Here is a 13105-nt window from a genome sequence, read left to right as displayed (position 1 = left end):
CTAGAAATTTCCTGAGAGAACATATCTCTAGGAATCTTTAGATCCTTCAATGACATTCAATGATCAGTTTCCAGTGAAATTAAACTATAGAGTCATGTTAGAAGATCTAGAAATTCGTAGAAATTTGCAACTTTTTAAAACTTTCCCAAATGTGGGGGGTTGATTGTAGTTGGGATAATGCATTTACCAAAAATATCAATGAAAAGGGATATGTTCCAAAGGATATTGAATAAATGGATGCCAGGAAGATACAGATTGTGTATCTGAAAAAAGGGACCTGTATGTCTGAAAGTCACTTTTTTTTTAGAAAGCAACTTCCAGAAACCTTCAGTTGTGTTGACTGAACTAGAAGAGTAATAATGATGATGATGATGATGATGATGATGATGATGAAAAACTATTCCAGGTTCTGGGCAAGTGCAGGATTGATTATCAATAACTCCTATTAGGTTCTATAACAAGTTAAAGTATAACAAAGTATAACAAGTTAAAAGATCTCTTTTTCCCTGCACGTATTTCTGTAATGTTATATGGAGGCTATCAGAACAGAATGGACCTGTAGTGTTTCTTATCCTGTTTTGCATGGTTATACAGACCATTCTGTCACCCAGTAGTATCAACAGACAACTACACAATGAACTACACCAAGAATAGGAAACCTTTTGTCTTTCATAGATTAATTTTTACCTGCCACTCCCAGTACAACCAATGGTAAGTACAACCAAAAGTAAACCTTTCTATTCATGCAGGTTTTAAAGAAGATTTTATACTGAGCTCTATGTATTTTAATAGGGTTTTGATGGTTTTAACTATTTAAATAATCATATGTTTAATTCTATTTTGGTGGTTGTATGTTTATGTTCTAAATTGTAAATTGTGTCATTTTTAGAGTTGTTGGGCACCTTGGATCTGTTTTAAGAGAGAAAAGACTGCATATAAATGAATTGGGGGGGGGGGGGGAGGTTGTAGGAGTTGTCCAAAAGGTAAATCCTAAAGAACATTAGGTCAATGGGTACCAAGAAGGAACTATGCCTCTGATGAAAGGGCATGTACAAAATGTCAAGAAGGCCAAAGGATCCCTACCCAAGTTCCTTGTCCTAGACATCATCTTAACAGTCACTCTCAAAATAAAATCTGCCACAGTCTTTTGAACATATCTTTTGAACATATCTTTTGAATATCCCATTCAGTATCCAGCATAGTCAAAAAATTAGGAGCCTGCAAAATTTCAAGAACCCTGAAGAACAAATGTGATGAAACACGAAGCTTCAAAAAATATAGAGTTCTCATGGACGCAAACATTTTTTTTCAATCAATGGCCTGTGAAGCAAGCTACTTGAAAAACTAAATAAATTACACAGAGCATTGAGACACACATTCTTTTCTCACCCCTCACTCTACAGTCAGCCCTCTATATCTATGAAGTATAGGTTCCAGGGCCCACACAGATACCAAAATTTGGAGATGCTAAAGTCTCATATATAAAATATAAATCAAATAACTGACAAACCAGGTATGAGCTGGATCATACATCACTGAGCCACAAAGGACCTCTGCTTATCACTCCAGTACTTGTGGGCACTGCAGAGCCAATGGTGAAGCAGCAAAATCCATGGCATCATATTTCCAGGTTTTTCTAAGTGATGTATCAAAGAGCATCAAAGAGCAGAGCGAGTCGTCAGAACTGCAATCAGTTGAATTCATGGATGCAGAACCCACAAATACAGTGGGCGAACTGGGACAAGGTAGGCAACATATTCCTCTGGCCAATTTCTTCTTTCTAGTAGTAAAATTGATGGAAACCATGAGTGCTTTATTGCCCATTCAAAATAAATTCCTACCCTGACTAACATTAAAGATCAGTTTCAAGATTAAGTACTGAGGCTATCTATACCCCATATTACACTTTAGAATTTCCCACGATCAAGGTGTTGTTCATGTTAAAGATAAACGGAGACCTCTGATCTAATCTAATGTACCACGTCTTATTAAGTTAATATACAGAGACTGGTGAAAATGAAAAAAAAATTCCAAATGAGAGCAAAAGGTGTTCCCCATGGAGGGACCACAGTGTCACTAAAACAGTATGTAGGGCATGGCAGAATTTGAGTAAAAGAATAATTTCAATAACTGATGTTAACCAATTAATCCCCAAGACACTGGGCAAAGAATGAGGGGACAATCCACAAGTGGCCTTTTCCTTTTTGCTTTTTTCTTCACCTGTACACAAAGGAGCAACATGAGATCTGGGACTTACAAGAGGTAAAGGAGAACTGGTTTCTTAAAAGGGAAGCACACACTGACTTTTGCTTGAACCTAAAGGCTGACCTGCTGTGATGCATGATGTCTGAGATCAGGGAGGAAGAATAGGTTCATTGTGGGTCCTATTATGATTATAGGGTGGGAAAGAAGTACCCCATGAAAGATTAAATGTCATCCTGTAAGTTAACTAGAGGCTCTACTTTCCCCCCAGTTTATCTAAAGCAGCTTTTAATTATTTTCTTTTCCCAGAACTCAGATGTAAGTAACACATGCTTTTGGGTGTAACAAGTGTACAGCACCACTCTTTTTGTAAAATAACACAGCAACTAACAATTTCACATGCAACAAATAACATTTACCTTACCTAGGGGCATTCTGCGGATTTTGTTTTCAAAATTGTAGGTCATTTGTTTCAAGGTTTTTTTTAAAGGGACCCTTAAAATATTGACCGATGCAAGTGGTACTGAAGAAAATTGAATTAAAAGCAATGATCCTTTTAGAGCGGAACTTCCCCAGCTGGTTTTTTAAAATCTGTCTGTCTTTCTTCTCTAAAGTAACAAAAACAATATAAACAATAAAGTTAAACTTACTATTACTACTAAAGTTTTATTTGTAACCTGCCTCTCCTCACGACTTGAGGCAGGGCACAACATTGCTAAAATACACAGATAAACCACAGTACATGTATTAAAATGCATAATAGAAGATTAAAGCACCAGTACTAATGTAATGTAAAGTTAAAAGTCGTAGGTTAAAATTGACTGAGTGGGCATGTCAGAAGAGATAGGTCTTTAAATGTGTCTTAAATTTTGACAGCCGACTTTGCTGTCAAATCTCTTCTGAGAAGTCACTCCACAGTCTTTGGATGACAGGTGCCAGTTGGGTTACAGCTGGTTGAAATAAATGTGCCCCAGAGGATAGTAGTGTCTAGGGAGGATTATGCAAGGGAAGGCAATCCTGTAGGTAACCTCGACCCAAACCATGAAGGGCTTTAAAGGCTATAGCCAACATTATGGACTTTGGCTGGAAACTGATTGGAAACCAGTGGTGTGATTTTATTATAAGTGTAGATGTAGGCAGAATCAATCTGGCTGCCATATTTTGAACTAACTGGAGTTTCTGAATTTGGTACAGAGGTAGCCGAATGTATAGAACATTGCAGACATCCAACCTTAAGGTTACCAGCACATGCACTACCATCTTTATGCCTTCCATTTCTAGGAAGGGGCGCAGCTGGTGTATCGACCAAAGCTTGTAATAATCACTTCTGACCATCATATCTGAGCTGACATTTGGAGAGATGAACCCAGAAGCACTTCCAAACTGTGACAATAGTTTTTCAGAGGGAGTGTAACCCATTCAGAACTGGTTGACACACCTCCAACCCCAGGTTAGGAAATTTAATGGAAAGCACCTCCAGCTTGTCTAGATTCAGTTCCAATCTGTTTTTCTTCATTCAGCCCATTACCTCCTCCACGCATTCATTCAGGGGAGATGCACCATTCTTAGCTAAGACTATTTTTGAAGGCATGGAGAAATATATTTGGGTGTCACAAGCGTATTGATATCACCCCGCTCTGTATTTCTAGATGCTCTATCTCAGTGGTTTCATGTAATGTTTAAAAGCATTCGAGAAAGAATGGTCCCATGTGGGATGCCATATAACAGCTCCTTTTTTGAGGAGCAGCTATCCCCAAGCACCACCATCTGGAACCTGCCTGAAAACTATGACTGGAACCACTGCAACGTAATGCCTCATATTTCCAAACTCCTGGGCATTCCAGAAAAATATAATGGTTGATGGAATAAAAAGTCACTGAGAGATCAAAAAGTAGTCATAGAGGCACACTCCCTCTATCAGTGCTGAGATGGAGTTCGTCCACTAAGGTGACCATAGCAATCTCAACTCCATTTCCTGCTCTGCAATTGGTTTGAAGTAAGTTGAGAAAGTGTGTGTCATCCAAGACTACCTGGAGTTGGAGAGCAACTGCCTTTCAATCACCTTGCCCACCAAAAGGAAGATTAGATATTGGTCTGTAGTTATTAAGATCCAGGGGATTCAAGAGGGGCTTTTTCAGCAGTGGTCTAACTAGCACTAACTAGTGGTCTGAGTTGCGATAGCTTAGCTGCAGATACCACATATATTTGCATATAAATTGACCTTATGTATAAGTGGAGGACAGGTTTTGGAGCCAAAATTAAGGATTTTGCTATGATCCATGGGAAAATTAGGGTCATTCCATGGAGAAAGGAAAGTGCCAGAACCACCTCAGGAAACTACTTGCTCTGGTCACCACTCCCATTTTTCTGCCCAAACATGTAAAAAGACCAGAAGTGGTACTGTAATGGAGATAGTAAACTGGGTTGGTGCTTCTTTTAAGTTATCTAAGGACAATATTTACATTGGCTAGTGGATAAGTTAACCTAGTTTTTTTGGGTTGATTTTTTGACCAAATTTTCTAGACTTATACTTGAATATATAGTAAGTGCAGCAACAGTTTCTATACCAGGCATGGGCAAACTTCGCCCCTTCAGGTGTTTTGGATGTCAGCTCCCACAATTCCTAAAAGCTGGTAAGATGAGTGGAATTTCTGGGAGTCGAAGTCCAAAACACCTGGAGGGCCAAAATTTGACCATGCTTGGATACCCAAAGCAATCTATGCATATGAAAAATTGTAATCAGGTTTGTATACTCCCAAGCTCTCCAAAAAGACATGCCTGTTTCACTGAGAAATCCACTGTGTCAGATCTCAGCCAACAGGAAAACCAGAAAAGAACCTCTCAATCTGATTATAGAGAAAAGAAGTGAAATTACAAAAAAAATCTTCAAGGGCTTCCATTCCAAGCATGTTAGTATTTTAAAGGAAATCATGAGCACTTTGAAATGAGGTTACAAACGAATATGGAACCAATATAATTGAACTTCATCTTCCCAAGCTCAAACAGTCAGTCAGCAGCATTTGGATAAATAAAGGATCAAACTACTTTTCATGGGGAATTAGAATACACTGTTACAACTAAACCCAGAAGTTAGTCATACATAAATGATTGCAGCCAGTTCTGTCAACTCAAAACAAAACAAAACAAAACAAAATCCTCCCTATATTATGTCAAATAAATTTCTCCCTCCAGTTTCTTGGTTTTTGTATAAAGGTGTAACAAGTTATGGTGTATAATCTCTGTTGTTTGTTGTTAATCACCATCAACTTGGATTCAATGTATTGAGGCTTTATAAACAAGAGATCCTATGCACAGGAGAATTCCAAGATACTTTGCCATCAACAATCCTGCTCAAATTTCGCAGACTCAGGGCTATGGTTTCCTTGATTGACCCTATCCACCCGTAATGCAGCCTTCCTCTTTTCCTACAGTTTTCAACTTTACCCAACATTTAGTACCGTGTTTCCCCGAAAATAAGACATCCCCATAAAATAAGACCTAGTACAGGTTTGGGAGACTTGCCGAATATAAGACCTCCCCCGAAAGTAAGACCTAGGAGGGAGCCGCTGGTGCCGCTGCCGCGGCTCCCTTCTCCTTCCTCAGCTGGTGCTGTGCAAATAAGAAAGTGCTGCTCACGCTTTCCCCTCTCCCTTCCGTCGCTTCCCCTTTGGTCGGCACTTGCTGAAGAGGGGGAAGGAAAAGGTGGGAGAAAAAGCTTGTCCTTAGCCTTCCTGGCCGGTGCTGTGTGAATGGAAAGGAGAAGGGGCTGCTTGCTCTTGTCCCTTCCCCCTTTGGTTGGCATTTGCTGAAGAAGAGGAAAGAAAAAGCGATAGAAGAGCTGTGCGAATGAGATCCTTTTCTCCTGCCTTTCCCTTTCCCTTCTGCAGCTGCCGCTATGGAAGAAGGGAGAGGCACGCACTCTTCCTGCCTTCTCACTTTCCAGCTTCCTCACTTTCCACGTGGCTACCTTTCCTACCTTCTTCCTCGCTGGGTGTGTGCCAGATAGTGTATGAGAACCAGGTACATTTTTCAAGAAAGGTCTATTATTATTACAGTAGAGTCTCACTTATCCAACACTCGCTTATCCAACATTCTGGATTATCCAACGCATTTTTGTAGTCAATGTTTTCAATACATCATGATATTTTAGGGCTAAATTCATAAATACAGTAATTACTACATAGCATTACTCCATATTGAACTACTTTTTCTGTCAAATTCATTGTATAACATGATGTTTTGGTGCTTAATTTGTAAAATCATAACCTAATTTGATGTTTAATAGGCTTTTCCTTAATCCCTCCTTATTATCCAACATATTCACTTATCCAACATTCTGCCAGCCCATTTATGTTGGATAAGTGAGACTCTACTGTATTTCTACTTTTTGGAAGGGAGACAAATGAGGAAGGAGGCGTCATGGCTTTAGGAAGAAAGAAAAAGCATTCGCTCCATATGTAGCTCATCTTGACCCAGAGGAAGCCATTCTTTGCATGCATTCTGCTGTAGACATTGCTGGCCTGCAACTCCCACCATTCCATAGCTAAGGCCTGATGGGACTTGTAGTGCAAAACCCACTTTCCATTGACCTTAAAAGAGTGCTCTGACCATCCACCTGAATGCTAAGTGTATGTGTGAGATGGGCAATGTGCAAACCCCACAAGCTGTTTCCTGTGGCCCTCCATCCTCTTTCTGTTCCATCCAACTGGGCCTTTGAGGCTGTCAGTGCAGATTCCAGATGCTCTTGGCTTTAAAACTAAACTAACAAAAACCCTGAAATTGTTCTTCACTCCACTTAGATGCCACAAGGAGCCCTTTGAGTAAAAAAAACATTTTGGGGATAAAGACAGATGACATGGGAAGGGAATGTAAGCTTCTAAGATCCAGTATGGGGATATCCATTCCTTGGATCTCTGGCAGTTACAGATCCCTCTTCTAAAATAAAACAATTAATTACATTTTTCTTCATGTGAATCACATTTTCTGGTTCTGAAATTTGGCAAGTACATCAATATTTTTGTACACTGGAAGATCACCTGTCACTTGTAATGCACATCACAATCTGAGCTGCCTTTTCCCTCTTTTATGGAAGGGTATTCTAATCTTGAAAATTAATCAGGAATGACAGGAATATCATGTTATGGACCGGAGTAGAGTGCAATATATGTCTTGATATGATACCTCATGAACTGTAGTTATTTTTCTTAATCTGTTTATCTTATTATGTTTATATTATTGATGCACTCTAATTGCTCTTTATGTGATTTTAATAGAAATAGTAGCAGTAACAAGACATTCTTGATAGGATTCACAGTTTGTCTGGTTATGTTGGCTTGTGATGTTTATTTTTTTTGTTCAACAATAAATGTGAATTCTTCTTCATGAAAAAATAAGACATCCCCTGAAAATAAGACCTAGCACATCTTTGGGAGCAAAAATTAATATAAGACACTGTCTTATTTTCGGGGAAACAGGGTATTTAATTATATATTCCCTAGTTACAGCAGCAGAGTTGACCTTACTTGTAGGCAAAAAGATATTGCAGGTGAGAAATGATAAGCTTAGGAGGGTAATAATATCCATCTATGTTGTAACTGTCTTACTTAAAATCCCTCCTATCATGGGGTGGGGAACAGTTGGGGCCCTATGTCTCCACAGACATGTAGTCCTGCACTAACTTAACATTAATTATGGACACAAAACTTTTGTTATCAGTATATATTGTACTGTTAAATAATTGTTCATTCATTCATGTTTCCCTTTTAACTTAATTTAGAGCTAGATATTTCAGAAAATCAACATTATTTATGGGGGGGGGGGGCTGTTTGCCAACAATTATTTGCAAAATATTCTGGAAAGATACACTAGCACTTCCTGAAATGAGAGAACAGTGACCATCTATATGAAAGAAACATGTAACATACATCTAGCTGTCTGGGTCCTACAATGTAGTCCTACACAGACTTACTCGAAAATAATATCCTTTACAAATAATGGAATATGGAGTTAGTTCAGATATAACAATAAGCAGGGTGACAAGTAAGTATAGTTGATGTTTCCTGCTCCCTGAACTTTTCCATCACATTCAAAGAAAGGTCTTTATTTTCAAATAAATAGGATCACAGTGTGGGAATAAGAATGTTAAAAACAAAAACCATCATGGATGAGAGAAGAAATTGTTATTTTTCCAGGATACATTAAGTTATATGCTCAACATCATTTTGAAAAACAAGACAGCATAATATCTGCTACCACCAAATAAATATTTGTGCCTCCCCATTCCTTTTAGACAATCAGGCATCACTAAAGAATGCTTCCTTTTAAACTTAATAAATGTAAAACTCAAAATTATTTTGCAATGTATGAAGTTAAATAAGAAATAACTTTAAGGTCTTCAGCTACTCAATTAACAGTTCATATACTGACATTTTAAAATCAAAATTTTCTTGCACAAAAATATACTTTGTAAGAAGGTATTATGAAACAAGCAAACAATAAACTATATTTTACTCTTAATCCTTACTGCATTAATGCAAAGTATGAAAATATAGTAATCACTCGGGTTGAAGTATATTTTATTATTACTGTATATACCAGACAAATATATGGAGATGAGAGGGCCATATATGTATGTAGTGTTTCAGATTTATGTTGCATTTTCTATGTCTTGTAGATATCGCTTCTCTAAACCAGATTAAATCATAAAACATTACAACATGATTGTAGAAATAATATATATATATATTTATTATTGCATTGGCTGTTGAAAAGAAAATTTCCTGGATGTTAGGATTATGTATATCCTCTAAAGTAATCATTTATTTCACTAAAGTATATTAAAGTTGCCATCCTTTCCTCCCTTATCTAGTACATCACACTGAACAAAGTGAACCCTGCTTTTGTATAGGTTTGCACAGCTAGTTTCACATACATGAGGGCATTAAAATAAAGCTCATTTAAACAACACAATCATATGTGGTTAGGCTTTTGAGTAAGGATAAACTTTTCTTACTGTGGTTGCTGTGTTTTTCCAGGCTGTATGGCCATGTTTCAGAAGCATTCTCTCCTGACGTTTCCAGCCACCCTCATTCCCTCACAACCTCTGAGGATGCCTGCCATAGAGGTGGGTAAAAAGTCTGGAGAGAATGCTTCTGGAACATGGCCATACAGCCCGGAAAACTCACAGCAACCCAGTGATTCCAGCCATGAAAGCTTTTAACAACACATTTTCTTACTGTATTATTTTCTCACACTGTGCAGTAGTAACAAACAACATGGCTTTTAAAGTATAGCCTGATCACGATTGAGACAATCAATCACACACAATAAAAGCGGAACAGTTTTAAAACTCTGATGAGCGTGATATCTGCAAGCCCAACAAGCAGCAACAAGAGCAGATGTAGCCGAGCAACAGAAGTTTCCTTTCAACACCTGAGACGGCACACCAGAATCTGGCTTTATTCCCTTCGGGATGCTTCAGCAGGCACCCAGCTCCAAGTTATCCTAACTGCATGTGGCACACCCATGGCAGCCACTCTGTCTGCTTTTGCTGCATTAAACTCCTCCAATCAACAAAAGGTCCTTGCCCAGCAGAGAAATGCACCACCATAAATCACCTTTGGGGAGGTACAATATATAACTGTGTCACTTCGAGAAGGAAAAACAAAAAGCTGCATGCAGGAACTTTGAGAGGCTGCTGGACTGTTGCCACTAAAGAGTCCTTCAGCAGCAACTGTCCTGCCGAACAAAGGCCTCTTTTCCTCAAAATCTCTTATCCCTGAACACACACAGGTCCCCATTGCATGTGAAGCCATTCTTTCCCATAACCGTAAATATGGAAGCACTGAAAAAAACTTAAATGAAAGCTAATAATATCCCAATCCATTTCACACCCAAGTCACCAGAGACCTACTCACCATGTTGACTTCAGACACCATGTCTATACTGGCAATGTCAATGTTCATCCCCACATTGACTGGGGGGCCTAAAGAAGAAAAGGATATTTTACATATACATTGTACTTATACTCCGCCCTTCTCACCCCCAAAGGGAGACTCGGGGTGGCTTACAAACTATGGAAATAATTCAATGCCAGATTCAGACAATAACAATATCAGTAAAACACATTATAAAACTACTTCTAATATTGTATTCAATTACTTCACCACAGACACCCCACCCCATATAAAACACCCTCACATAAAGACAGCCAGACAAAGCAGACAACACTGGCAATGAGCAAGCTTTGCCCAAGACCACTCACCTCCGAAATCGGGTCTGAGGCGAATGTCGTAGCCTTTCAACAATTTATCCACAGTTTCTTTCACGAAGGACATGTTCCCGGGATCGTTCACGCTGTGGGGAGAGAAAAGAAAGAAAACGGGAGGAAGGAAGGAGGGAAGGAAGGAGGGGGGGGGAGGAAGGGAGGGTAGAAATGGGTGCAGAGAGGTAAGAGAAGTCAAGAAAGGGGAGAGAAAAGGAGAGAGGGGACAGAATTGGGGATAGAGAAGTCGGGAAAGAGTCAGAGGGGTAAAGAGAGAGAAAGGCGAGGGGGCAGAATTGGGGGGAATAGAGAAGCAGAAAAGGGTCATGAGGGGTAACGAGAGAGGGGGAAACAAGGAGAGGGAGTCGGAAATAGGGAGAGTAAGAGAAAAAGGTGGGGAGGGGAAGGAGGAAGCGAGAGGGGGGGAGCAAGGGGTCAGTAAAGGGTCGCCAGGGGGAAAGGGATGAGGAAGAGGGCGGGCGGGCGGGCGGGAGGGGCGAGCAGGAGGAGGGGAAAGGGCCGAGGCGGGGGTTGAGGAAAGGGGGCCAAGAAAGCGCTGGTCAGTTGGGCTCCTCCGCGAGAGGCGTCCGGCCGCCCTCCTTCCCCTCCCCTCCCCTCCCCTCCCCTCGGCCGCTCCTACCTTTGGGCGCAACAGACCACGGCCACCAGGACGGGAGCGGAGAAGATGCCGAAGAGCCTGCCTCCCCCAAAGCCCCACATCCCTCCGCTCGGGGGCTCGCGCTCGCCGCCGCCTCCTCCTCCTCCTCGCGCGCGCGATTCCGGCTAAAGCCCGAAGAAAGCCGAGGAGGAGGAAGAGGCAAGGCGACCGCCTCTCTCTCTCTCTCTCTCTCTCTCTCTCTCTCTCTCTCTCTCTCTCTCTCTCTCTCTCTCTCTCTCTCTCTCCCTCCCCCTCCTCCTCCGCCTCTTCCTTGTCCGGCGCAGGAGGCTGTGGCGAAGCTCCTGAAGAGAAGAAGCAGGAGGAAGAGAGATGGGGGAGGAGGAGAGGGGCTCTCTCTCTCTCTCGCTCTCTTTCCGTCCTTCACTCCTCTCTGCCGCCGGTGGCCTGGGAAAGGGGGCTCAAGGCGCGGGCTCCAAGGGGCGCCTCCTCCTCCTCCTCCTCCTCCTTTGCCCCCGAGGAGAGCCCATGCCCCGCGGGCGCCCCACACATCCGCCGCAGCTGACGCCGCCGCCAGTCGCAGAGGCAGCAGCAGCCTTCCCGCTTTCCCTCCCTTCGCTGCTATTGCTGCTGCTGCCGCCGCCGCTGCTGCTTCTTGCTGGCGACTCGGCCAATTCCGAGCGCGGGCCAAGTCAGGCGCGGGGCAAAGGCGGAGGAGGCGCCTCAGACGCTGCCGCCGCCACAGGTGCAGCGTGGACCGAGGCGCCCGAGGGACGCGGGGTCCCGCTCGCCCTCCCCGCAGCGCCCACGCGAGAGAGGCCGCGAGACGGGCCTGGCCAGGCCTGACTCCTCCTCGGCATCGCTAGCTGTGGTGCCCAGGATTTCATGTGTATTTGGCCTTCAGGGTTCATTATTATTACTAGGGTATTCTTTGGGTGGAGCCCTGATAGCGCAGCGGATTAAACCGCTGTGCTGCTGAACTTGCTGACCGAACTGTTGGCAGTTCGAATGCGGGGAGCGGGGTGAGCTCCCGCTGATAGACCCAGCTTCTGCCAACCTAGCATTCCGAAAGCATGCAAATGTGAGTAGATCAATAGGTACCGCTCCGGTGGAAAGGTAACAGCGCTCCATGCAGTCATGCGGGCCACATGCCCTTGGACGTGTCTATGACACTTAAGACATAATCAAGAAAAACACACTCAGTTCTCATGCACACCTAAAAACAGCCACTTTCAACTCTCACTTACATAGTAATTCTTAACCTTCTCTCTCCCCCTCTCTCCACATAAGTAGTTAGACCTCTTTGTCTATAAAACTCACCCATATTCAAACTTAGTCACACTATGTATGTAACACAATTTTTGTTCCTGGGTTATAAACGTCATTTACCTAATTGGTACTATCATAAAAACACTTGGAGGGCCAAAGTTTTCCCATGCCCGGTCTAAACTGAAGGAAATCATAGTACAGTACTTCCTTCAGCCACAAAAATGAAGTTTCTGGAGTATAACACTTTCAAAGTAAGTAAGGTAAAGGTAAAGGTTTCCCTTTGACATTAAGTTTAGATGAGTCCAGTTCTGGAGGTTGGTGCTCATCTCCATTTCTAAGCCGAAGAGCCGGTGTTGTCCATAGATGCCTTCAAGGTCATGCAGCCAGCATGACTGCATGGAGCGTCACTACCTTCCCACCAGAGCAGTTCTCATTGATCTACTTACATCTGCATGTTTTTGAATTGCACCCCACAATTAAACAGGTAATAACACTTTCAAACCAGGAACAGATTTTTTTTTCAAATTTTGTTACATAGTATAATCATTCCCTTCCTTTTTCAAAAAATCCAGCCCTTTAGAAAAGTTACTGACAGCTTTTCTCTAATTGAAATAGTCAACTCATTCATCTCTGGCTGATGCTCTGACACAAAGACTAAATCTCTGGTTACACTTTTCTTTCTTTTCCCTTTTTGGTTTCTCATCAGCACAGTGGGCTATATATTTGGTCCTTTTGATAAAAAGCCTATGTCTTAG

The 13105-nt window shown here is 41.8% G+C and overlaps 1 protein-coding gene across 4 annotated transcripts in view; it reads right to left on the bottom strand.

The window, feature by feature from the left end:
• Positions 1–11342, bottom strand: part of gabrb3 (gamma-aminobutyric acid type A receptor subunit beta3) — a 169035-nt gene extending 157693 nt beyond the window's left edge. For all 4 annotated transcript variants that reach the window (XR_010004310.1, XR_010004309.1, XR_010004311.1 and 1 more), the window contains exons 1-3: positions 11106–11342; positions 10466–10557; positions 10119–10186 (exon numbers count right to left, since the gene is read on the bottom strand). Coding sequence is in view for 1 of the 4 variants with exons in the window: in XM_062975363.1 (XP_062831433.1) it covers positions 10119–10186; positions 10466–10557; positions 11106–11185 (240 nt within the window). In the remaining 3 variants the exon portion in view is untranslated. The remainder of the gene's footprint in view (positions 1–10118; positions 10187–10465; positions 10558–11105) is intronic.
• Positions 11343–13105: the final 1763 nt, after the last annotated feature.

Source organism: Anolis carolinensis, chromosome 3 (assembly GCF_035594765.1).
Source record: "Anolis carolinensis isolate JA03-04 chromosome 3, rAnoCar3.1.pri, whole genome shotgun sequence".
NCBI lineage: Eukaryota > Metazoa > Chordata > Lepidosauria > Squamata > Dactyloidae > Anolis > Anolis carolinensis.
This window is presented reverse-complemented; position numbering and strand designations above follow the sequence as displayed.